Source organism: Elephas maximus, chromosome 14 (assembly GCF_024166365.1).
Source record: "Elephas maximus indicus isolate mEleMax1 chromosome 14, mEleMax1 primary haplotype, whole genome shotgun sequence".
In the NCBI taxonomy this organism is placed as follows: domain Eukaryota; kingdom Metazoa; phylum Chordata; class Mammalia; order Proboscidea; family Elephantidae; genus Elephas; species Elephas maximus.
In genome coordinates this window covers 70,789,958-70,817,733 of record NC_064832.1, presented here as the reverse complement: position 1 = coordinate 70,817,733, position 27,776 = coordinate 70,789,958, and the positions used below count along the sequence as shown (strand labels likewise).

General features: G+C 38.1%; 1 protein-coding gene across 1 annotated transcript in view; it reads right to left on the bottom strand.

Annotated features, from left to right (window-relative positions):
* SCEL (sciellin) overlaps window positions 1-27,776 on the bottom strand; it is a 117,439-nt gene that overhangs the window by 66,544 nt on the left and 23,119 nt on the right. The window contains exons 5-10 of the mRNA XM_049853056.1: window positions 26,047-26,115; window positions 20,767-20,841; window positions 20,164-20,202; window positions 18,630-18,710; window positions 16,303-16,368; window positions 2,022-2,102 (exon numbers count right to left, since the gene is read on the bottom strand). Coding sequence (XP_049709013.1) covers window positions 2,022-2,102; window positions 16,303-16,368; window positions 18,630-18,710; window positions 20,164-20,202; window positions 20,767-20,841; window positions 26,047-26,115 — 411 coding nt within the window. The remainder of the gene's footprint in view (window positions 1-2,021; window positions 2,103-16,302; window positions 16,369-18,629; window positions 18,711-20,163; window positions 20,203-20,766; window positions 20,842-26,046; window positions 26,116-27,776) is intronic.

Below are 27,776 nucleotides of genomic sequence, written 5' to 3'. Positions count from 1 at the left end.
AATCGAGCCTATCACTCTTGATATGTATTTAAAACCAGTAGTTAAACACAGAAATATTTGTTCTAAATATATTCGAGCCATCAAGAAAGCATTTTCATACTTATTCTCCTTGTTAATCTCATAATATTTAAAAATATTGAGAACTCTTTTCTGTTATTAAGAACCAAAGGGAGGATTTTTTTTCTTCAAGACATATCCCATTTGAATACTTCAAGAAATATATCTGCTCACATAAAGTAGGGAATATGTCTATGTTTCAAGTATACCTGGAGAATACACTGGTAGCTAACAGAATTAAATTTTGTGTTAGGTTCTGTCCCAGTTTATGATATAAAGCTTTTCTCTGTTCTTTTTCTAAATATCTGAGTGATCGACTTATACATTCCTGCATGTGCTCAAGGAACTATATTCAACTATTTTTATGCTCCTGAGGACATGTGTTAATTACAAAGGAAACACTTCCCTTTCATATTCTTTCATTAAAATCATCTCGCTGTGATTAATCAGGGTTAAAAATATGCAAGTCACCCTAATTTTATTTTTAAGATCGCTGGTGGAAGAAATCCAATTAGATAATCACATAATATGAATTAGACCAATTCCCCTATAAATTTAGCTTCTTTTGAACCTAAACAAGTTCAATCCTCTAGAGTCGCTGATTGTAGATTAAAATTTAGGTGGTACTGAAGTCACTTTATTTTAGTCCCTTTAAAAATTTCTATTCCAATTAAGATTTTTATCACTCAATACTGTAAGAGTAAAAAGAAAAACAATATATGATAAAAAGCTTGAGAAGTTATTTTTAAGAATATGATTATAACCATCTTACAAATAAAAAGTTATGAATCTGATCTATATTTTGAATTAATTCAGTAAGGAAGCATTCTCTTGACTCATTAAAAAAATATAATTTATCATCTCATCCAAAGGACAAAAGTTCAAAGATCTTATGAAGTTTCACTGAATAGAAGTTCCGATCTGGGTTTTTTAACCCAAAGGGATGAACACCTAATGTTACATAGCTCTGCTGCCCAGTCAGCACTTTCTAGCTTAAGTTACCCTCTTGCTAAAGAATAATAGTTCTATAATTGGGTTCTACATGGTGTCAAAAAAAATCACCATCAAGAAGAAAAAATACAAAAGAATCAAAGGCAAGCAATCAAGCGGATCTAATGTATTAAGCTTCCATTAAGATACCATTTTTAAGAGGTCGCACAATAATAATGGAAATGTACAATGTACATCTTGAAAAATGGTTTGAAATTATTAAACAGTTTAACAGGAACACATGAGAAGATTTTCAGCTCTCTAAATTTCTTTCTAAGTACGAATTACAGAACGACAGAGAATCAACACCGAAAAGCAAGTCTGTATTTTTTTTTTCTGATTCTGAGACAAGTTAATTAGAATATTTTTCAAAATTTGTGATAGTTTCGAAATAAATTACAAATGCCTTAGCTAAAACAAGATTAAAAATCTACCCAGGGATATTTCTGACATGAGTAGGGTAAAATCAGAATATGTAGCTATTAATGGGGAACTTAACTAGGGTTAAATATAATCCAAATAGGTAGACAGACAGACAGATGGATAGTAGATGGATAGATAGGTAGGTAGGTGGGTGGTGGGTGGGTAGATGGATGGGTAGGTGTGTAAGTGGGTGGGTGGATGGATGGATGGGTGTGTGGATAGGTGGGTGGGTAGATGGGTGGGTGGGTGGGTGGATGGACAGGTGGATAAAAAGACAGATATGCCTGAGTATAAACACCTCCTGAATATTTTTTCAGTTTCTCTCTTAAAGGTTTATTTCCATAAGTAATAGCCATCAGCATTCAAAGGCAAACATAAATACACCTAAGTGTTGGTAAGCAAAATTAGAAAAAGCTTTACAAATGTGTCTTTAGTGAATGCACACATAAAACATATCTATGCTTTGCACGAATCAGATAAACGGTACATTTGGTCTCATTTCCCTTGAACTTTCTCATTTTGACAAGATATTCTGGAGTGCTAGGCCTTACCTATTATCCCGCCTCAGCAGGTTAGGAGAAGAAACTGGAGAACTGGGCTTTGGAAGGATTGGAGGGTGAAAACCTGGTTCCCTATAAAACAAAATACAGCAGTTCATTTCACCATGGGAATATGGTAAATGTTAGCATTTATTAACCAAGTGCATTTATTGCCTGCATGGAAGCAACCCGTGCATCTCATAACCCCCCAGCATCAAGTACCTGAAGGGTTAGAAACCATGAAGCATTAAACTTAAGTCAAATATTAAAACTATGGGTATTTAAAAAAATGCACTTAATCAGGTTTTTTAAAATCCTTTCCTTTTTAACTATAGCTTTAAATAAAATATTAAACAGCTTAATATTTTGCTAGAATATATAGCTCAAGTTGTGGCATTTGGGACCAGCAGCACGTGACCATAGTAAAGGGCTCTAAGGCATTAACGTATAAGCTTCTTTAGGAATTATGTCAACTATCGGGCTGCTATAGAAACAGCAAGAAATGCTTTCAATCTCACAGACCTCAAGCTAAAGTTGATTTAAAGCTCTTAGCTAAATCTGCCTTAAATATTGCCAGCACAGGCCAGTTTGACGTTAATGAAACATATACGTAATGTCAGCCTAATCCTTCCAACAAACACCAAGGTAGCCTCTGAACTGGCAAAAATTAACAACCTGGGACCTGGAGATGGGCAATAGTGTATTTTAAATGCTGTCAGTATCATACCAAGGGCATGTCACTCCCCCTACCTCCCAATGGTTCCCTATTATCCTGAAGATAGATCCCAAACTACCTGGTAAAAGGACTCCTGTGTTCTAGACTGTATTCACACTTCTGCCTTCCATAGCTCATTAGGTAGGGGCATGGGCACTGGGGTCAGGCTGCTTGAGTTGCCAGCTGTATGGCGATGGGTTAGCCTACTGCCATTTCCTCATTTTTAATAGCCCATCTAATAGAGTTGTTGGGGTGTTGTCAGGACTAAGTGAGATCATACTTTAACTTAACACACATTTGTTGTTTTTTTTTTTTTTTCCCAGGTGCAAGGCACTCTTCTAGATGGATAAATTCTCTGTTCTCAAAATGTTTACAACGAACAAATAAATATATGTCAGGTGGAGAAATGTGCTATGAAGAAAAATAAAGTAAGGTAAGGGGATATAGAATGATGGGGTGCAGAGGACTACTTTATATAGAATGGTCAGGGAAGGCCACTCTGTGAGGTGAAATTTGAACATAGACTGAGGAAAGTGATAGAATGAGCCATGAAGATATTTGAAAGAAAAGCACACAAATATGGACATCATCAGCTTAGAGATGGTATTTAACACTTGAAACTAGACCAGATCACCAAAGGAGTCAGCCCAGGTAGAGACAAAAAGAGGGCCAAGGACTAAACCCTGGAGCCCTCTAATATTTAGATGTTAAGAATATAAGGAAACAGCAAAAAAAGACTGAATAGCCAAGGAGAAAAGAAGAGAATGAGGAGGGTGTGGTGGACTGGGAGACAAGTGAAGGAAGTGTTTCAAGAAGGGAGTAATTGATTGTGCCAAATGTTACTGATAATAAAACTAGGCCTGGAAAATCACTGTGGTTTTGGCAACGTTGTGGTCACCAGTGACCCTGATAACAACAGTTTTGGTGAAGCATGGTGAAAAAATTTTATAGGAGTGAATTTAAGAGATAATGGGAGGCAAAGAGTTGGAGAAATACATATAGATACCTCTTTTGAGGCATTTTGCTGTGAAGAAAAAGAAATGGGTAGACAGCTGGAGGTCCTTGATTGATCAAGGAAGGTATCTACAGCATGTAGGTATGATGATGAGAACAATCTAGTGGAGAGATCAACTGTGAAGATGCAGGAAAATTAGGGGGAAATTACTAGATGTCCTTGAGAAGCCATGGGACCTGAGGCACAAGTGAGGTGATTGGTCTTAGAGACACAGAGGGCTCATACATAGTAGCAGGAGGGAAGGTGTCTATATGGATATAGCTGAGGTACTTTGGTTAATTCGGAGTGAAGAAAGTGGTCTTCTGTTTGCTTTTATTTTTCAAGAAGATAGAAATCATGATCATTAGCTCAGAATGGGGAGGGAGCAAAAGTTGGATGTTTGAAAGAAAGTGAGAAAATGTGTGCAATGGTTTTCTCAGTGACTGGGAGAGTAAGTAAACTCAGAAAATGTAATATGATAATAATAATAACAGCACACTCTGATACTTTGATTATTATGTACCAGGAACTTTTCTAAGCACTTTACATAGATTAACTCTAATTCTCTCAACAACCTCAGAGGAATTCTTTCTCCCATAATATAGATTAAAAAAACACAAAATGTCCTAAGATCACACAGCTAGTAAGGTACAGAGTAAGGAATGTGAATCAGAAAGTCTGGCTCCATAAGGATACCCATGTTATGCTGCCTTTCAAGAGAACCTTAAGTAGCACCAAGGGCTCAATTGATGTTAGAGCTCATAATATTAAAATAAGGCCATCTGACACTGTTTTCTCTTGCCATATTCAGCTGTTCCAGGGACAGTGGAGCTTCCAGACTAAGAAAGACTGGGAAGAAAGGCCTGGCAATTTACTTTTGAAAATCAGCCAATGAAAACTCTACGGATTACAACGGTCTCATCTACAACCAGTCATGGGGATGGTGCAGGACTGGGCAGCATTTTGTTCAATTGCGCATTGGGTCTCCATGAGCTGGGGGCCAAATTGACAGCACCTAAAAACAAGGCCTCGAAAAGGTGGGTGAATATTGCTTGGGTGGGGCTGGGAGGCAGAAGGGGGGAGAGAAGAGGGAGATTGTGTACACAGTGCCCAGATGGCTTGGGGAGTACTTAGGAAAGAAAAAGGAGTCCTGGTGGCACAATGGCTAAGCGCTCAGCTGCTAACTGAAAGGTTGGCGGTTCGAACCTACCAGCCACTCTGTGAGAGAAAGTTGTGGCAATCTGCTCCCATGAAGATTACAGCCTTGGAAACCCAATGAGACAGTTCTACTCTGTCCCATAGGTTCACTATGAGTTGGAATCCACTTGAAAGCAATGGGTAATAGGAGGAAAGAGAAGGTAGCTATGCCATGGAGAAGGCTGAGGAAAGCAAAGGAAGTATACTTATTTCTGAGGACTATGCATTCACAGCCCTGCTGGGCCAGAGGCCAGGCCAGGCCAGGTCGCATATACATCAGTTCACCTCAAAGGAGCTTTCATTTACATCTCTCCAGTGACAGACACAGATGACGGAATCCAAGCCCCCTGTGGCAATGAGAGAAGTCATTAATGCCATGCCAAGAACACGATGTGACACCAAGCAGGGGGATTAAAATGCAAGAGCAAGACAGGAAGCTGTGGCCTGGAATATTTTGAAGAGAAGGAAACAAGAGACATTCCTGTGGAATGATCCTGATTGAATACAGCTTTGACACTCAACATTTAAGCTTGGTTATGGTGAGCCCCTACTCTATTCTCTACCCTTCTCTCTACCCCACAAGACTTTGAAGGATCGATGAAACCACGTTAGTGGCTATAACCATAAAGAATAACTTTCAGGAAGAAAAAAGCAGTGTTCGCTAACAGCACGTGAAAACTTATAGAAAGTAGCCAAAGGCCATGGCCACTGTAAAGAAATCTGTTTTTCTTGCTTCATTTTCACCTGCTGCTGGAACACTCACTTTTCATTGTGGGGTTTTTGAATAACATGCTCAGATCTGTAATTTCTCTTAAAGACTGGCCTTAAACCGAAAGCCATTGCCTTTGAGTTGCTTTTGACTAGTAGCGACCCCATAGACAGAGTAGAACTGTCCCATAGGGTTTCCAAGGAGCAACTGGTTGCTTCAAACTGCCAGCCTTTTGGTTAGCAGCTGAGCTCTTAACCACTGTGCCACCAGGGCCTTAGGAAGAACATTTCTACATCTATTTACTATAGCACAGATCTGGATTGAACCAAGAATAAACCCACTGGCATCCAGTCAAGGATAGTTGACTCTAATATTCAATTGTGAGTTTAGTTTCCACTTTCCAATGTGCTTAACTTCTGTATTCCACAAAAAGAATTTTTTATTTCAACAATGGCAAAGGAGGTGAAATGTATATTTATTGATGGTGCAGTTGGTTAAACATTAGACTGCTAACCAAAAGGTCGGTGCTTTGAACCCACTAGCCACTCCACCAGAGAAAGATGTACCGTCTGCTTCGGTAAAGATTTCAACCTTGGAAACACTATAGAGCAGTTCTACTCTGTCCTATAGGGTCACTGTGAGTCAAAATCAACTCGATAGCAACAGGCATTTTTTTTAACATGCTGATTATCGTGCTTGGACATCATGTTTCGTAAAGTAGAAGGCCAGTGGAAACAAGGGAAACCCTTAATGAGATGGATTGACACAATAGCCACAAAATGAATTCAAAATTGCCAACAGTCATGAAGATGGTACAGGATCAGGCAGCGTTTCATTCTCCTACACACAAAGTCTCCATGAGTGAGAGCTGACATGACAGCAACTAACAACTATATGCCAGGTACTTTGCCAGGCTTTCACATACATTATTTGATTTAACCTCTACACCTATCCTGTAGGGTATGTATTGTTACTCCTATTTTACTGAGACTCAAAAAAGCTAAATAATTTTCCCTGGAGCACATGGCTGGTGACTCAATATTTCAACTTAGCTCTTTCTCACTTCAAAGCCAACATTTTTTGCTCCATATTACACAGTATCCAACCAATATTCTTCTAGGTATTTCCAATACTAAATCTGATAATGATAGATTGATCTGTAATATAATATTTTCTTACTTAAGCAAGATTATAAGTATAGTTTACTGGAGCCATTAAAAAAAAAAAAAAGGCAAAGATGTCACATTGAGGACTAAGGTGTGCTTGACTCAAGCCATGGTATTTTCAGTCTCCTCATTTGCATGCAAAAGCTGAGCAATGAATATGAAAGATCAAAGAATTAATGCATTTGAATTATAGCATTGGCAAAGAATATTGAATATACCATAGACTGGTAGAAGAATGAACAAATCTGAAGAAGTTCAGCCAGAATTCTCCTTAGAAGTGAGGCCGATTAGAGTTTGTCTCCTATGCTTTGGACATGTTATCAGGAGGGACCAATCCCTGGAGAAGGGCATCATGCCTGGTAAAGTAGAAGGTCAGTGAAAAAGAGGAAGACCATCAACGAGATGAATTGACACAGTGGCTGCAACAATCGGCTCAAACATAGCAATGGTTGTGAGGATGGTGCAGGACCAGGCAGTGTTTCATTCTGTTGCACATAGGGTCACTGAGTCTCAACCAACTTGACAGCACCTAACAAGTAACATTATCTCAACAAGCACTTATTCTACAACTGCCCCAATTAAAAATGCTAAGACACATAGCAGTATAAAGGGTAAAATTAGGCATTCAAAGACAATAAAAGGTGTGGTCCATGTTCCTAAAGAGCTTATCAAATGCAATGCTAATGTTCAAAAGAATGATTACTGTGATCATGTTTCACTTTTCAGTGGCCAGTGGCAATTTTACTAAAACCAGAAAAGAGTGATGGAACATGCAGACTTAAGTTGGAAACTAGCTCTGTCACTAATTTTCTATTTGACCCTGGAAAGAACACTCATTCTCTCCAAGCCTTCCTTCTTTATCTGTAAAAGGCCTATTGCGGAAATCCTGGTGGTATAGTGGTTAAGAGCTATAGCAGCTAACCAAAAGGTCAGCAGTTCAAATCTACCAGGTGCTCCTTGGAAGCTCTATGGGGCGGTTCCACTCTGTCCTATAGTGTTGCTATGAGTCAGAATTGACTTGACGGCAATGGGTTTGGTTTTGGTGGTTTGGTAGATGGCAAACCACCAGATGGCAATGGGACTGCAGAGTGACTCAAGGAATTCCCAAATCCACAGGGCCTCAAGCACTTGCTGTAGACTAAGTACATTGCACATACATGTACTACATGCTGCTGTGCTTAATGAAATTTATTTTTAAAGCATTGCTGAATTCATAGCAAATTTTGGTCATTAGGTGTTTTTCGAAGACATAAGAATAGTCGAACTATAATCAGATGAAACTGTGAAAAAAACCGCAGCATTAAAAAGGAGTCTACTCAGACATGTATTAACTTTGGTGAAGGGAAAGGCAATATGCAATAACGGAGAAGTCAGTACAACGTGACCAAGGCAAGGGACATTGAGACACATGCAAGAATAAAAGGCAGCTACAGTAAATGCTATAACATACACAATCCGGTAAGGTGTGGGAGCGTGTATGGATATATAGGATTAGCTATGCATATTTCTACATATATATTTACATGTGCTGCATGTACATTCTTATATATAACAGAGCAGTTAGGGGTCAGAGTCATGGAAACTTCCTAGACATAACTGAACACCTCATGGAACTGAGTTACTGGTCTTGAAGGCTAAGGACCATAGTCTCAGGGGATATCTAGGTCAACTGACATAACATAGTTCATAAAGACAATGTTTACACGCTACTTTGGTGAGTAGCATCTGGTCTGTTTCCATTCAGAACAAAGGAGAGTAAAGAAAATCAAAGATTCAAGGAAGCAATTTGTCCAAAGGACTAATGGACCACAGGAACCATAGCCTCCACTAGCCAGAAGACAGAAGAACTAGATGGTGCCCAGCTACCAGTACCAACTGCTTTGACCAGGATCGCAATAGAAGGTCTGAGTTAGTGTGGACAAAAAATGTAGAACAAAATTCAAATTCATAAGAAAGACCAAACTTATTGGTCTGATAGAGACTAGAGGAACCCCTGAGTCTACAGCCCTTGGATACCCTCTAACTCTCTAACTTGGAATTGAAGCCACTCCTTGAGATAACCTGGAGACAGGCCTAGAAAATAAACAATAACACCCATGACCTTAGAACACTCATCTGTGTGAGACCAAAAGAGCAACATCTGCCCAAAAGCAAAGATGAGGGGGCAGGAAAACCGGACATATGGAAATGGAGAACTCAGGGTGGTAATGGCGAGAGTGCTAACATATTGTAAGGATTACAACTAAAGTCTCAGAACAATTTGTATATAAATGATTGGCTGGGAAACTAATTTGCTCTTTAAACCTTCACCTAAAATACAGTAAAATGTTAAAAAAAAAAAAAAAAGAGTCTACTCAGTCAATGGAATAATTCAATTAAGTGCACACACCTATGATCAACTAATCCATTAAATGGGAAAATATTGCCTTTCTAATAAATGGTGCTGGCACAACTGGATTTGTACATGCAAAAGAATGAAGATAGAACAATATCTCACATCATATACAAAAACATAAAACGTATGACCTAAAACTATAAAATTCTTAGAAGAAAGCACTGGGGTACTACTTCAAGACCTAGTTCTCAACAACAGATTCTTGGACACGACACCAGAGGCAAAGGCAACAAAATAGATAAATGGGATCTCATCAAAAAGCAGCCTACTCAGAAGGCATCATAGACCTACATAAAAAATGTAAAACTATAAAACTTTTAGAAGAAACCATTAAATAAAACTTTGTGACCATGTGTTAAGCAAGGAGTTCTTAGATATGACACCAGAAGCACAATCTATAAAAGAAAACATGATAAATTGGACTTCATTAAATTAAAACACTATTTTCTCTGAAAAAATACATTGTTAAGAGAATGAAAAAAACTAGCCAGAAACTGGAAAAATTATTTGCAAGTCTCATATCCGACAAAGGAGTTGTAAGCAGAACACATTAAAAAATAAGTAAACAAAATAAACAAACAAAAAAAACCTTCAAAACTCAACTATAAGAAAACAATCCAGAAAGGGCCACATAAAACAGAGACTACATTAGCCTGAGACTGGAAGAACTAGATGGTGTCCAGCTACCACTGATGACTGCCCTGACAGGGAATACAACACAGAATCCCTGATGGAGAGGGAAAACAGTGGGATGCAGACCTCAAATTCTCATAAAAAGACCAGACTTAATGGTCTGACTGAGACTGGAGAGGCCCCAGAGGTCATGGCCCCAGGCCCTCAGTTAGTCCAAGACTGGAACCATTCCTGAAGCCAACTCTTCAGATAGGAATTGGACTGGACTATAAGACAGAAAATGATGCGGGTGAGGAGTGAGCTTCTTGGCTCAAGTAGACACATGAGACTATGTGGGCAGCTCCTGCCTGGAGGCAAGATGAGAAGGCAGAGGAGGACAGGAGCTAGTTGAATGGACACGAGAAATACAGGGTGGAGAGGAGGAGTGTGCTGTCACATTAGGGGGAGAGCAGCTAGGGTTACATAGCAAGGTGTGTATAAGTTTTTGTATGAGAGACTAACTTGATTTGTAAACTTCCACTGAAAGCATAACGAATAATAATAATAAAAAAGCAAGTAAAAAATAGGCAAAAGATTTGAACAAATACTTCATCAAAGATGATGTATGAATGGTAAATAAGCATATGAAAAGATGATCAACATCATTAGCCTTTGGGGAAATGCAAATTTAAATCATGATGAGATACACTACACACCTATTAGAATGGCTAAAATAATTTTTAAAAAACTGACAGTTCTAAATGATGGCAAGGAAGTGGAGCAGCTGGAACTCTTATACACCAGAGGGAATGAAAAATGATGCATTTTAAAAACTGTTTGGAGTTTCTTATTAAGTTAAACATACGCTTATTACATAACCTAGCAATGTCACTTGTAGGTATTTACCCAAGAGAAATGAATACATATGCTCATGCAAAAACCTTTGGAAACAACCCAACTGTCTCTCCTTGTGAGTGGATAAATGAACTGCGGTATGTCCATACAATGCCATACTGCTTTGAAAAAAAAGGAAGGAACTGGTGATACGTGCAATATGATCGATGAATCTGGCATGGATTATGCAAAATGAAAGACACAAGATTCAAAAGGCTGTATACTGTATGATTCCATTTATGTAACACTCTTTTTTTTTTTTTTTTTTTCTACATGATACATGAGAGAGGAGAAAGAAGAGAAAAAGAAGTGTCTCCATTTCTCAAGTATGGGGACAGTCCTAAGTACAATGCTGGTTCTTTTACCCCCACCTCTCTGCTCCAGGCTCTCTGGAGTACAGCCACTAATGCCACTGCTCGCCTCACCCACACCACACCACACCCAGGCCTCCCTGCCTTCCAGAATCTTCTTGCTCCACAGTCATTTTCCTCTCTACCCCACAAAACCCAAACCTCCATTCCCTCAGTGCACTCGAATTTTACCCAGTTTTAGCAGGAAAGAAACTTGATTTACATAATTGATGCTATGCTTTGAATGACAAGAAGACAGTACATTTAGCCCGTCAGAGTGCTCATGGTTTCAACTGAGGTAAGTTTTATGACCCTGTAATTGGTAGAACTTCAGGCAATATTATTAAACAGTAAAATACAATTTTTTTTTTTTTAAGTAAACTGATTTTTATGGTTGGGGCAGAGGGATTTGTATCTTGAAGGATATTTTTGGCAGAGAGCTTGACCCTAGTAGCTATCCTGATTCTTATGGGTTCTTCCTCTTCCCTACTTCTGGATGGTTCCCTTAAAACTTCATCTCTCCTGGCAGTGGAAGAGGCAGCAGGGGCTCCAAGGGATGGTGGGGTGGTAGGAATCTAAATTGGAGGGAGCACAGGTACTTTTTGTTAATGGTTATTGTTGTTGTTTAAAAGCATGGGTTGCCTAAAATCAGTGTTAGGAAATCAGGGCTATTTATGTTGTCCCCACTGGACTTAGGAAAAAGTAACTCATTTTTAAAGGTTAAAACCTTCATTTACACATTCTAAATTAGCTTTTCTCACATGCTATTCAAACAACACTCTCTAAAAATAATAAACCTTAATTCTAGCTAATGTTTTAATTATTTCGAGTGCTTAGAATGAGTAACCTAGACATTTGGGTAAGATTTTAAAATCACTGTGCTTTAACATTTTACTGATTGGTTGTCTTAGAATTTAACGTTTACGAAACAGATTCCAGTTAATATAAAGAACATTTTTGTAGAGACAAAAAATAGAATATATTTGTTTTTATTTAGGGTGACATCAAATTTTGTAGAGGGTTTGGTTCTAAAATAGTTAAAAATGTTTCAGCTTAACAAGAAAGGTTACATTTTACCATTTATAGTCACAGGCGGAAAAAATAACTGTAGTGCAAGGTTGCCATGGCAACTCACTTATCAATCAGGGTTCCCCCCCCCTTCATCAAACTGGAAATGAAAACCACTGAAGGAAAAGGGGTTGAAACAAATAAGGATGCAAAATTATGTTGGTATGTAACAAACATTTAACTAATTTTCCTAGGAGTGCTTTCACTATTTTAATTTTGTCAGATACCATGTATTTTTTTCTTTGCCTTTGATAATAATTTCATTAAAAAACCAACAACACATTTTGTTGTTGTTGCTGTTGTTAGGGATGGCTTCATTGCTGTTCCCAAATCACCATAATTGGCAACAGACATATTGTCAGTTAAGCAAGTCCCTTAATTCAGCTTCAGTAAATTTCCTAAATAAGATTTACATGGCATTTAACCATTGAATCTCTAAATCTCTTTAATGTTTATCCAAAAGTGTGCAAGAGGCTTTCAAAGGTATTCATTCTTAACTAAAAATTTTGTTTGATCACCCAGGTCTGGACCCTTGCCTTGCAAGTTTAATCTGATCTATCATTTAGAAAATAATATTTGTCTTAGAAAATTGAATATGGCTATTTTAGAAAATTCAAATTTTCTCATTTAAGCTAAAATTGAGCTCACAAGTCTTATGTTAATAATATATCTATATTACATCCAGACATAGATACAGCCATAGGGCAGCTATGAGTCGGAATCAACTCGACAGCAACAGGTTTGGTTTGGTTTTGGGTTATAAAGGTAAATATAGAAATAGATGTGGGGATAAAAATAGACCCATATAGTTGTAGGCATAGATATACCTATACATTAGATATGGATATACACATACAAATAGATATGAGCCTAGGTGGCACAAATAGTTTGTGATTGGCTGCTGCCTCAAAGGCTGGCAATTCGAACCTACCCAGTGGCTCTGCAGAAGGAAAGTCCTGTTGATTTGCTTCCATAAAGATTACAGCCAAGAAAACACTATGGAGAAGTTCTCTGTAATGCATAGGGTCACCATGAGTTGGGGCAAACTCAATGGAAGCTTTCAACAAAAACATACAGATAAAGGTATAGGAATAATGAGTTCTTCTCTTGGTAAGAAAGCTTCAGGCCCTTTGGGGACTGTTTACTTCTTGCAGATTCCTTATAATAAAAAATAACTGTGGAGAGTCAGGAATAGGAGAAGGATATGGAGTGTGTGGCTAAATGCCTCCATGAATAACTGTATCCTTGGCCATGAGACCAGAACTGGATGGTGCATGGCTACCATTACTGAACATTCTGATCAAAGATTCTATAGAAGAACCCTGATCAAAAGGGGGAGAATGCAGAACAAAATTTCAAATTCTCATGTGCTCCAGACTTCTGGAGACATGAAGGCTGGAAGAGCCCTTGAAACTACGCCCTCAGAAAATCTTTAAACCTTAAAACAAAAATATCCCCTGAAGTCTTCTTAAAATGAAACAATAGCTTAGTTTAACCAGTGAAGACTATCTGGTTTGAGCATTGTGCTCTTTTAAGACCTATCTATATGGGATCAAAGTGACAACAGCAACTCAAAAGATTAAATAGAAACTTGGGGGCAGTATGTTTATGTTAATGAGGGTGGAACAGCTCAGAAAAGGAGGATGAGATTTGTTGCACAACCCAAAGAATGTAGTCAATGTCACTGAATTGTACAGGTAGAAACGGTTAAATTGGTGTGTTTTGCTGTGTATATTTTCAACAACAACCAAATTCAAGAAAAAAAGAATTTTTCTAAACCCACACCAAAAATAAATACATAAAAATCAGCGTGAAAAAAAAAAAGTGATAGATTTTAATTCAAACACAACACCAAGACAAGTTCTTAATCCAAACACAACTAAGGTTTATTTCTTCCACAGGATATAAGTCACAAAATGATTTATGATGTCAAAGGTGACAGAGAAGCCAAGGAAACAAAGGACAGGACGAGAGCTTATTTCTATAATGATTGTAAAGTCTGTTGGTCTTTTTGGATGTACTGCACACAGAGGGGTGTGGGGGAGGAAATGAAATTTCAGAAAAAAATTAGGTGGTGAGAAAAGTAAGGTTCATAAAATTAAGAACAGAAAAGAGATTGAGGGTGTTAGTATTAAGGAAGATTCTTTTGAAGAAGATGGGAGGGGATGCAAAAGGGTGAGGGAGACCACTGTATAAAAGAAGGGTGAAGGGAAATAAGTTTAGCATTGAGATATCAGCCAGTGTTAAAAATCATAGCCCCCCATTTTTATCTGTTTTTGACCTATTTTCATTTTCTTTAGGCTTTTCTGGGAACAAAGATCTCTTTTGAAAGCTTCTACTCCCTTTTATCATTTAATAATTGCTTCTGCTTTTCAAAATTTACTAAAAAGCCTATTTCTTAGCCCTGGGAATGCACTGGCATTAAAGGTGAGAAACAGGAGCTGTACTTTCAGCTCTTCCAAAGAAAAGCACTTTAGAAATCAAAGGCATTGCTATATTGCTATTATTCTCACCTTCCCCTGAATGCTTGGCATGACATTGTCTCTGATCTGCAAAGAGAAGTCTTTCATTTTTGCCATTATATTAATAACCTGTATCTCTAAAAAAAGGAATGGATATCTAAATTGATCAACCCAGTCCAATCATCTTCTTTTTCCTTAATTCTGGTGCTATGGAGCTGAGCCAGGAAGCAGAAGTAGGAGCACTGTAACTTATTTCATCTTCTATGTAAATTGCATCCAACGATGCATAAATTCTCAGGGCATATGGCCAAGCCCCGTCAGTTCTATGCAAGCAGAAATCCACAAGCTCAACAGGCACTGAAAACATGAGATGCTAACTCATGAATAATCCTTTCATATTTTTATACACTTCTATAGCCAGTCACTTATTATAATGATCATTTGCATTAATATTGGAATAATGAATAGAGGACAAAAATAAGAAGTTATTTTGGAAATAACCAAAAAAAAAAGAAAACCCATTGCTGCTGAGTCAATTCCAACTCACAAATTATCAATATTTCTAAGAAAAGTGTCAGTTATTGTCTATCCAGGCAGAATTAGAGGTATCTTACAACACTCAGGAAACAATAGTAACTATCAGATCCAGTTAATATTTTCCCCACATAGGCAGGTCCATGAAAGTTATCACTCACAGGGAAATAGCTAATAAAACCTGAGGGGAAAGAAACATTTAAACTAGAAATACAGATAGTTAGAAGCCACCTGTAGCTGATCAGAGTTAAAAAGAAAGAAAACAGATGCAATGACAGGTGTGGAAAAAGCTACTTGATCTTTTTTGTCTATTGACCAGCTAAAGTGCACACATATCCTTATACAGCCAACGTAAATTATAATAGAAGACATGCATTTATTTGGAAATAAAAGAGATGTTAAAAAGCTGCACAGAGATGAAATTTTAGGAAATAAACCAATACTAAACAAATACACAAGTTAATGCTCTCTCTTCCAATTTTTGGAATGGAGAAAATAGATCCCACTGAAACATGGAAACATGGTAAAGATATTCTAGGGGTTGGCGACATGAGAGCATTTTTGGTGACCTGAAAGCAAAACCAAATCAGAGCCCTATTTTTCTTTCTGTGCTAGTGATGACATAGACAATAAGAGTTCTACATGTGCACCTGCTCCTTTGCATGCTAGAATGTAAGCTCCATGTTTGGTTCACTGATGTATTCCAAGAATCTAGCACAGAATCTGGTATATAGTAGCCATTTAATAAATATTTATTAAATTGAGTTGCTGACACTCCTAGCATAGAAATTGCAGAAAAAGTTGTCCGCCACATAATCTATAATTTTAGTTACAACTATTCCTCGCAACAAAAATAAAACAAAAAAAAACACCCAACTAAAAAAAAACTTCAAGTTTACAAGGAACTTTGCAGGTATTGCCACCCAGTGCTCTGTGTTCATCAAGCATGGAAGCAGCTGTGCACTCCCGCCTGGGGCTTGACTCTGCTCTTGACCTTTGTCACCTGCTTGCTTCTGTGGCTTGCTGAGTTTCTTGTACCCCAGACCTCATTCTCACTGGGCAATGTCTCGTTCAGAGCTCCAAGTTCACAAAACTGCCTCCTATTTATTCCAAAGCATACACAATGATATGTTGTCAATACCTGACATGTTCTTCCATCGAATTACACAGCGATTACATCTGACACATTTCCCTTACCTCCTGCTTGTTCCTGGGCCTGAGGCAGCATTATAACCTGGAGGGGGTGGTGGAAACCAGGACTGTCTGTTAAGAAATGACATTGGTTATAAACATGGTCCTTAATAAGCCTGATCCCACCCACATGTCTGTGAATAAAAGCTGAAAATAATTTGATAGTTAAAAAAGGCAACATGATTGTTTTATACAAGGCCTTGGAAATAGAATGAAAACTATTTTATAAATGAAATAGAAAGTGACCTATACTCCAAGCCATCTGCTATCCCAAGAAAGTTCCTTTTCTCATTTCTTTTGGCACTAACCAATGTGGACATTTCTTTAAAAAGAAATCTGAAACAAATCTGTAAAACAGTAGCATTTATGAAACCTAAGTGATGGGTGCTTGGCTGTTTACCATGTTATTCTATTTTTCTCTATATCTGAAATATTTCATAGTAGAAACAGTAATAATTTGATGTTCTATGTAAAATATGGTTTTAAAAAATTGATAGAAAATCCTGACAAGTAAGAATATAAATAAACTCAGACATTAGCAAAGGCATTGGCAATTAGCAAAGAGTTAGCAATAGGCAGTAAGAAATATCTCCCACTAGAGAGATGTCTTCACCTTACTAGGACATAATTCTATGTTTTTATTTTTTTATTGTACTTTAGATGATGGTTTACATAACAAACTAGTTTCTCTTTAAACAGTTAGCATACATATTGTTTTATGAAATTGGTTATCAACCCACAACATGTCAACACTCTCCCTTCTCAACCTTGGGTTCCCTATTACCAGCTTTCCTGTTCCTTCCTGCCTTCTGGTCCTTGCCCCTGGGCTGATGTGCCCCTTTAGTCTTGTTTTGTTTTATGGGCCTGCCCAATCTTTGGATGAAGGGTGAGCCTCAGAAGTGACTTCATTACTGAGCTGAAAGGGTGTCCAGGGGCCATGCTCCCAGGGTTTCTCCAGTCTCTGTCAGGCCAGAAAGTCTGGTCTTTCTTCTTGAGTTAGAATTTTGTTCTACATTTTTCTACTAGTTCATAATTTTAACTGGCAGAGAGAGAAAGCCTGGGACAAGGAAGTCAGGAGAGCTACCTGTAAATTCTTAAAGTAGATGTATTCTCTGAGGCATGACAGGACAGAACTAAGACCAGGTAGGAGTAAAATCAAGATAAATTTCAGCTCAAGTTAAGAAGATACTCATCCATGAGAGATGGTCAAAGGTGCATCTCAAAACAGCCATGGTCTTATTGGCTTCAAGATCCTGAATCAAATCTAACTGGTCAGAGGAAAGGTACTTGCACTGGGTAGTAGACTGGGCTGTTGTTGTGTGCAGTCGAGTTGATACCAACTCATAGCGACTCTATAGGGCAGAGTAGAACTGCCCCAAATGGTTTTCTAGCCTGTAATCTTTATGGGAGCAGACCGCCAGGCCTTCCTCCCATGGAGCCACTGTGTAAGTTCAAACTGCCAACTTTTTGATTAGCAGCTAAGCGCTTAACTATTGTACCACCTGACCTTAAATTTCCCTTCCAAACTTAGGAATCTGTTTTTAATTCACAAAGGGTTGGAAAGATGTGAAATGTGGGTCCAAGAGGAAGATAAATCACATTTTTTTAGATTCTGCAAATGCGATAGAACCCTCACTGCTGGAAAAATAGTCATTTGTCTCTCAGAGGACTACAGCTGCACCAGGGCAAAGTCAGTCAGTCCCCCATCAAATACTTATTAGGCATCAAGCTTGTGTCAGGCATGGTTTGGGGTGTAGACAGAGGTAATAAGAAAAAACAAAACACCAAGGTTCACAAGGGCTTGTTTTCTGTGCACCATGATGTACTAGCACTGTATTCCCTTCAAGATGCAGGAGTCTCTTCCACCACCATTTTCTGACTCATGAAGATTTCTGCTTCCACAGGTCTTGCTATTCCACTGCACTTACTAGGTAAGTGGAACTTAGCAAAAGCAGAATATGGGAGGCCACACAGGGGAAGTCAGAAGATGCAATAACCACACAAACATAGATCCCTTCATATAGAGTCTTTGACTCTGTCTTTGGAAGTAGGGTCAGCCCAGCCACAGAGCAGAAGAGGCAGCCCCTGAAGCAGGCACATGGAAAGGTACAGCCACCTAGGGACTCCAAGGAGCAGACTAGGGGGTAATAAGTACTAAAGTTTGACGTCAGCACAATGCAGGCACTAGATCCTTGTGAAAAAGTGAGAACAAAGAGGAAGTAACTCTGAATGCTGCCCGGAGCCTTGGTGGATGATTTCGTTCAGAAATAGGATAAAGAACAATCATTCTTTAGAATATCGGCTAGAGGCAAATTACAACCAGCCCATTATACCTCTTTTTCTTTACAGGAGTGGTAGCAGAGGTGGAAGCTGTGGTGTTGGTGGTGTTTGTGCTGAACAAATTGCCAGGTTGCCTGTTTAACCACAAGAACAAAAAATAATCACATTCCTGAAAGTTTTTCAGTCTACCCCAACTTTGAAACCAAAACCAAACCAAACCCAGGGCCGTCGAGTCGATTCCAACTCATAGCAACTCTATAGGAGAGGGTAGAACTGCCCCATAGGGTTTCCAAGGAGCGCCTGGTGGATTCGAACTGCTGACCCTTTGATTAGCAGCCGTAGCACTTAACCACTATGCCACCAGGGTTTCCCCCAACTTTCAAAGGCCTAATAATTGACTCATATGTCTCACCTGCTCCCTATCCACCACAAAATACTTCACTTAAGGATTGAAGAATAACAAAAGATACCCTTCCATAATTTGACTTATTTCATAAATTACCAGTTTCTCATATAACTAAATAAAATGGAAGGAATTGAATGAATAAGTCATTCATCATATGACATTATCTGTCCTGAATCCAGAAAAATGAACTGTGGTATGCTATGTATTCACATATATTTTTAAAGTCTTGGGATTATATTGCTACTAACACGGTTACATTGCAATTTTTTTATATTAAAAGCATTAGTTTGCTAAAGAAAACAATTTAGAAGTCCCAGCATTTTTGTATCTCTACTTAGTATTTATAAATATATTCAGACCCTCAAAGAATGGAAGTGACCCTGGCCTGTTTCAGCCACTGAGAGATGTGGTCCAGTGCGAAAAATTAATATGTACACACAAAGGAAAAAACTAAAAACATTTAAAAATTACCTAAATGGGTCTGCCTATAACAGCCAGAAGTATATTCTATGTTTCAAAAATGTATTTCTTTTATATAGATTGTTAAAAACCCATGACTTCAGAACTCCCTGAAGCAGGAGTTTGGGGGTTGGGGAGGTGAAGTTTAGGGAAGGAAGAGTTTATTGCCACGGTGAACGGGAGTCTGTAAGAAAAAATAAAGCATCTAGATTAAAAGGAAAAAAAATGATCTAAGTTTTGGGGTTTGGTTAGAGCAGTGGTCTGCAAACTTTTTCTGTAAAATTCCAGACGGTAAATGTTTTAAGCTTTGCGGACCAATTCAGTACCTGTTCTTGGCTGAAAAGATTGAAAAAAAAAAAAAACCTGTTGCCATTGAGATTCCGACTCGTAGTGACCCTATAGGACAGAGTAGAACTGCCCCATAGGGTTTCCAAGGCTGTAAGCTTTACAAAAACAGACTGCCACATCTTTCTCCCAGGGAACAGCTGCTGGGTTCAAACCATCAACCTTTCAATTAGCAACCAAGTGTTTAACCACTTAACCACCAGGCTCCTGTGCTGCAGAAATTGATAATAGTGGGTGGGTGTGGCTGTGCTTCAGTGAAACTTTGGCCTGAAGGTCATACACCTCCAGCTTATACCATTGAATTAGCACATATAAAATATTATAAATATATACACATTTTATTCTTAAAATGTAACTTCAGTTAGAAAAGTACATACGACTTTGTTGATTCTGGTGATCTAAATGCAGACAGGCTTCTGGTAAGGAAAAAAAAAGTTTGAGCAGCGATGAAGAATTGACACTTGCATCTATCTGCAATTATCCATGAATTTAGAGTTATTATTAAAAATTAGCCATTATTTGAGAGCAGGAAGAAATAAATTTGATAAGGTGAATCTATGATCTTTTTAATCTCTTGTATCAGATTCTAAAAGAATAGTTTTCCTTCAGAAGATCTGGCATCTTTTAAGTCCAATGTTTTTACTTGTTGAGTACGATAATTTTCTTTAGCAATGTGAATGCAAAATTTGCATTTACATGTATTTCATAATCTTGCCACCAGGGGAATTTAAATAGGAATATAAATGTGATTAGAATGATGACATGAAACTAGGAGCTGCTTTGATTTTTTTAAGCCAGCCAGGATTGTGTTTTTCTCTAGCCCTGTAGCAAGGAACAAAGGCTTTTACTCCAGAATTTCAGTATCAAAAACATAGAGGATAAGAAGTTACAGAAAGATATTAAGTAGGAATGAAACAGTTTAAGTATAAATTATGCCTAGAAAAATGTTGCCCTTGAGCTTTTCCCAAGTTAGTACATACCGACACCTATTGGTTAGTCGGTTATCCAAGGTACTGGCCTTGTGTGTTTTAGCAGCATCTTTTCTGTCTGAGATCCTTTATAAAGAAATGAGACAAAAATTTGGATAAACATTTAGATTATTAAACTCCTTTGAGAACTTGTCCATGCTAGAGTAACAACGCCATGTAACCTTTCCTTAATAACAAGCACTGTTTTTCAGGTGTTACGTTTTAGAAAAATTTACAGTAAAAAAAAAAAAAAAGCTAAGACAAAAAAGATGAGGCTATTTTTACACAGTTTTAATTTCTAAAAGTATGCTCTTCTGTTTGCCTTTCTGAGCACTGATATCATTAACTGTTTTTGTAATCCTTATTATCTTATCAGTGACAGTAAAAGGGATCAGTGGAATGCTTAACTATGTTTTTAACATTTCGTGGTAGAAAAAAAATGCTTTGTGTTTGTCAAACCCATTCTATTTTCTTGCTGAGCACACAGAAAGACTATAGTTCTCAACTTCCTTTGCAATTAGGTTGGGATCATGAGATTGAATGCTAAGCTAAAGAATATGGACAGAAATGTGGTATGCCACTTCTAGACCCATCATAAAAGCCCCAGCACCCTCCTGCATGCTGGTTGTCCCCCTTTCATGGTGGCTTTGGTGCCAACAGGCTAAAGATAGCAGTATTAAAACATAGAAGGAACTTAGGTCCCTGAGTGACAGCATGGAGCAAAGATGCCCCCCCCCCACTTCTCCAGTCAATCACATTGGACTCTAGTGAAAGCAAGCAATAACCCTCTATGGGTTAAACCACTGAGATTTGGAGTAAGGAGCTTGTTAAAATAGTTACTTTGCCCTGACAAATTAGCTTACTTTCACTAATACATTTAGTTAATAGTTCCAACTGGAACATGCCAGGAATCATGAGGATAATGCCAGACTTGGCAACATTTCCTTCTTTGTACCCGGGGTCGCCATGTGTTAGAGCCAACTCTACGACAGTTATCTATCTAATGGCCATTAGGTCTTTAATCTCAGGTCTCATCAAGGCTGGTAGATCTAGAAAAGCTGGGTTTGTCTGTTCCTAGCGTCAAAAAAATTAGGAATCCTTCATACATAAGGCCACCCTAAGTCAGAGTTGGCTCTACAACAACTAACAACAACAATAGTCTCCGTGACAATGGTGGAATCTCAAGACTGCAGCACCTATTCTTCTCCTTCCTTCCCTCACACCAGACTGAAAGGTTCTTCCTAATACCTGGTGCTATCTTCTGGAGCATCCTTCAGGCTTACGTGACACGAGAATATACCAAAGTTTCCCTCAGGAAACAAACAGTCTGACTAGCCCCTTCTGTTGATTCCATACTATGGGTCTACCATACCAAACCAAAAACCAAACCCATTGCCGTCAAGTAGATCCCAACTCATAGCGACCGTGTAGGACAGAGTGGAACTGTCCCATATGGTTTCCAAGGAGCACCTGGTAGGTTCAAACTGCCAACCTTTTGGTTAGCAGCCATAGCTCTTAACCACCACACCACCAAGGTTTCCATGGGTCTACCATAGCTCTCCTAAACTTCCACTTTTACTCTCTACTTTAGTACAGGTCTTCATAAAAACCCTACTTGCTAAGACGGACACTCACTTTGATTCTCTTAAAAAAAAAAAAAAAAAAAAAACTCATGGGAAAAAATATGATAGCTATATGGTAGAAATAATTTCCATTTGTAAATGTCATTTTGCCATTTGTAAACAAAATATTGGGTAAATAACTCTAACAAGTTTCTATTAGTCAGCCCTAAAACACAGCTTTTTCTTATAGTGCATAATGCCAGAAACCATTAACTCTTGAATGCAGAAAGGGGAAATGAATAACTGGTTAGGACACTCCTGAGCTCCACATTCTCTATACACTGTTCGCAATACAGGTGGTAACGTGTACAGAATCCTAGAATCTGTGTACAAAAAACTTCAAGTCTGAGGAGATCATCAGGCCAAACACTATGATTACATAGCACCTGCACTAACTGCCACTGAGCCCTCTGGGGTATTTAAAGTGCCCTTTGGTAAATCATAGTCAATCATAGGTAGGACTGACAGGCTTAAGTTTTCCTTGAAAACTCTATTCAGACTTTATAGCTATCTCTGAGGCCCTCATATAAGATAAAATTAATCTTCTGAAATACTATTCTGATACGCTGAAAACAACAATTTGTTGAAAACAAACAGCATATCAAATATTCTCAAGGTTTAAAGGTGAGCTTTGATGTTAAATTAAGCTGATAAAAATTCTACACTATAAATCTACATGAATAATATTACATCTAATAATAAAAATAGCTACCTACCACTCTTTGCCAGTCATTTTATATACAGCATTCCCTTGGTATCCACCGGGGATTGGTACCAGGACCTCCGTGGACGCCAAAATCTGAGAATGCTCAAGTTCCTTATTTAAAAAAGTATAGTATTTGCATATAATAACCTAAGCACAACTTCCTACATACTTTAAATCAACTCTAAATTACTTACAATACCTAATACAATGTAAATGCTATGTAAATGGCTGTTATACTGTATTGTTGAGGGAATAATGATGGAAAAAAAAAGTCTGTACGTGTTCAGTACAGATGCAACCATCGTAGGCCTAACAACATAGCACACATCAGCAACAAACTAACTCCCCCCCGCCCCCCCGCCCCCAGGTATTTTCCTTAGGAGGTTGGCTGAATAATTCGCGGTGAGGAACCCACGGATATGGAGGACCAACTGTATATTCCTCTACCCTTTAAAACAGTACTACGAGGTAGGTGTAATTATTTTTATTTTATAGATCTGAAAAAGTGAAGTCTCAGAGAAATTGGATGACTCTCTCTTGGCCACACTACTAAAGAGTGGCAAAGAAAGAATTTACAGTATTACTGTTCACTTCCCACAATTTCTTGCTTGACAGTGGAGATCTGTCGATGGTAATAGATCTCTAAAGCACCATTCCAATACATTCATCATTTTATTATTGTTTAGGCCGATGAAATTTGTATTTCTCCGGGAAATTAAGTTTCTGTCAACTTATGACACAAAATAGGTTGTTTCAATAGGAGACAACCTTGGAGGCAGGAAATACCCAAACAATGTATTCAACAAGAGAATCAAAGGAAAAGTTGTACTTCCACTTCCGAACACTAGGCGTCTCCCTTGGTTTTCTAAATTCAGTCCTTTTAACCCTTAGGATTTGGGATTGTTAAAGTATGCTGTGTAAAGATTTTTACAGCCTAGGAAACCTTAAGGGGCAGTTCTGCTCTGTGCAGTAGGGTTGCTATGAATCAGTATCGACTCGACAGTACAGAACACGACCACCTATACTGCGTTCACTTGCGTGCTACATATACTATTGCCTACTTACGCTTCTTTAGCATACTCATGTTTTTACCTACATACATATTTAAATCTCTTCAAATATAAACTCGATACTTTTCTCATACTCATCTATACTATGTACATGTGTGCATACACACACACACACACACACCACTCACACACACTGTGGATATTTGACCATCTTCCTTTTAAAATTATTTCATATCTCGAATTTTGGGGTAGCCTGTCTTTGAAATTTCTACTCCTGCTAATCGGGCTTGTCTTTCTTTACTGACTCCTGTGCTTTCTCTTTCTTTCTTCTGTTTCTACATGTACAGAGATGTAGCTTACTATGGAAGAGAGGACCCCCTTGGAAATAAGCTAATCAGGTTACTTCTCTCAAACATGCCACTGAAGCTGTCCGTAGATGATTCATTTAATCTCTGGCCCCGTTTTCCAGTGTGTGAAAGATTTTGAGTTAAACTGGTGGTTCTGAATCTTGACTACATGTTAGAATCACTCCATCAACTTAAAAAAAATTGCCCGAGTCCCATTTCAGAATAATTATGTCAGAGTACTGGGGTTGTGGGCTAGTGGATCCAAGGCATCAGTAAAGATCAGAAAGGCCCTCAGTGGTTCCAATGCACAGTCAAGGCTGAGAATGACTCCACTAGGTTGCCTGTGAGGCCTAGTCCTCTTCTAACATTCCAAGGTTCTGTCCTGAGTGGCCTGAGATAAACTTTCAGACAATCTACAAAAGCTTAGGTCTCTCACATATCCACATTTCATGAAGCTTAATTAACTCACTTTTAAATTCATTCCTGAAAATAGGGTTTTCTTCTCAACTTAGGAGCTCACTAGGACAGCCTGCAAAGCCAGGGGTGAATGGACAGCGGTATTTTGACTCCTCCATGCCCTACTGTGGAGATGCAGATCTTTTACATACACTTACACAAACTCGTGTTTGTCAGGATGATAATTAAAAGGAGAGGCTGATCCTTCAGGGATACCAATGCTGACTGTCTTCTTTTAGGGAGAATGACTTGAAAACCTATGAATAGTGCAGATGTATATACATTTGCAATATTAACAAACACTGACACGATCTAAATATGGAATATAATAGATTAAGTATCAGGATAGCTGCTGAAAGTCTAGCAGGTGCCGTTTTTATCTACAACAGCAGCACGTCTTTAGCTGTAGGGAGTGAGCTCAACCATTGCTGGCCTCAGGTGTCCATTGTGTCTTGACTCCAATTAAAATTGTTAACTTTGCTCTTTACTTATGCTCATTAAGCATCTCTAACAGTTCTAAAATAAAAATGTGATTTGTGGTATGTACACTTTAGCCTGAATGGAGGTGTCGCCGTTTTTTCTGCAGAGATGAGCCCGGACCCTCTAAGCGAGAACTAACAACAAGCACAACATAAAGGACTCATTCTATAAGCCAAATGGTTACTCTAGTGCCAAGAGAGTAGTTTCCCTTTCTAAAGTAATGAACTAATGCCTTTATCCTGGGTGTGTCAAAACTATTGTGTTATTAAAATTTGCAGTGTTTCCATAAAGTAATTGGACAGAAGCTGCTATTCTTTCACCATCAGGATGGAAGAGCCAAAAGCTATTCATCTTCACAAAAATAATTACACTCTCAATTTTAAATTCAACTGACAGATTCCATGCATGTCCGCTATAGTTATACCAGTTTCTCTCAGAATTTTTTATATCAATCTACTCTTATCAGGATATGAGAGGAATAGTCCATCTAGTCAAGATTTTGTGAGTTTGGAAGAAGGAAATGATTCAGTCCTCATGTCACATCTATCTTGAGAAAAAATATCAATGGTTCAGTGTTTAAATTGGAAAACATTAGAATATCTCATAGCTTTACAAGAAATGGGATTCAACATATGTTATAGATTCTGCTTAGATGGTTCAAAATACCTTACCTGTCTAAAGTATCATCAGATTTGTACCGGCTAATTGTGGCCTTTGGCTCATCTCTCTCATTTGTTTTCCTGTAGCCAAAAAATAATAATAATAGCCAAAAGACAAGTACATTAGCAGATAAATAGTTTATAAGACCTATCATGCATTTGACAAAATGTTTACCAACCAAAGTAGAAAATGTACATGTTACCAAGAAAAGAGAGACTTTGAGCACCCAAATTCTCCAAAGTTTTGACTTGGGTAGAATAAATTATGGAAAACCTAACTCCTCACCCTACTAAGGGATTCTTCCCTGGCTCCAATCACTCCTAAGTACAATATGACACACTCAAATTGGGGATAAGGATATGTAAAACAAACAACACAACATGCAAAATGGTTAATAACTAATATGTACTCTTGTCAGTGTTGTGAATTTCTACATAATAGAAACTTCTCAATCCCTTCTAATCAGCTTTCTTTTTTTTTGCAGAGTTTTAGCAGTGCCATAAGGCAGCACAATGGGCTAAGTACTTAATTGCTTTATTTGAAATTCAGCACCGTGGACAGGGTTGAAAAAGAAAACTGCTAGCAGAAGGAAGAGAGGAAAGAAAGGAAAAGAAGAAACAAGAAAATCTGGGAAAAATTAAAAGAAGAAAATGGGGACAGAGAGAAAGGATGGAGGTAGTCAGGAGATGAGGAGAAACAAAGCTAGGACAGAAGGACGGCAAGAAGGGAGAGGAAAAAAAACGAGCAAAAAGGGTAGAGGAGAGGGAGGAAGAAAGAAGAAAGAGGACAAGAAATAAGGGAAAGGAGGATAGGAGACTCAAGACTAAGGATCATAATAATCAAAGCAGTGACATATCTTGATGAGACTGATAAAACGGAAAAAACAAAGCCTATTTAATACCTCATATAACCCTGTAACCCCGTGATACAGGAAAGCAAGCTATTTAGGAAATTACATTATGATTTACTGTGCTTGCATTTTAGAGTATATTTGAAGGAGACATATCAAATTCAGGGAGAGCACAGGAACTTCTAAGTTGGGAAAGCTTATTTCCAGGTGTTAGAATCAGGAAAGGCTTTGTGGATGAGGTGTAGTTTGAAGTGCACCTTGGAGGATAAATAGTAACATTTTCAAACAGAGGGAACAGCTCTGGGGTAAGCAAGAAAAATGTAAAGAAAAATACTAAATGCAACTCCCCAAATTTTTAATCAAATCCCAGAGTGAAATCATGGTATATTTCACCATCATGGAGTTCCTGGGTAGTGCAAATGGTTAACTGAAAAGTTGGTGGTTCAAACCAACCCAGCGGTTCTGTGGAAAAAAGACCTGGTGATCTGTTCCCGTAAAGATTACAGCCTAGAGAACTCTATGGGGAAGTTCTGCTCTGTCACATGGGGTCTTATGAGTCAAAACTGACTTGATGGCACATAATGACAACATACTAAAATACTTTAGATGTACTCTTAGAATATAAAGCTATGGTTTTCATTTCCACATTTCAAAACAAGTATGCATGCTCTTTAAAAATTCTAGAGAAAGGTAGATAAAATAAACAAAGCAAATTCCCCTGGCACTAAAATGACTAGGCCTCCTTTATTTTTGGTAAGATAGGTGACGTGGGTTAAATTGTATCCCCCAAAATATGTGTCAACCTGGTTAGGCCATGATTCCCAGTATTGTGTGGTTGTCTTCCATTTTGTGATTGTAATTTTATGTTAAAGAGGATTAGGGTGGGATTGT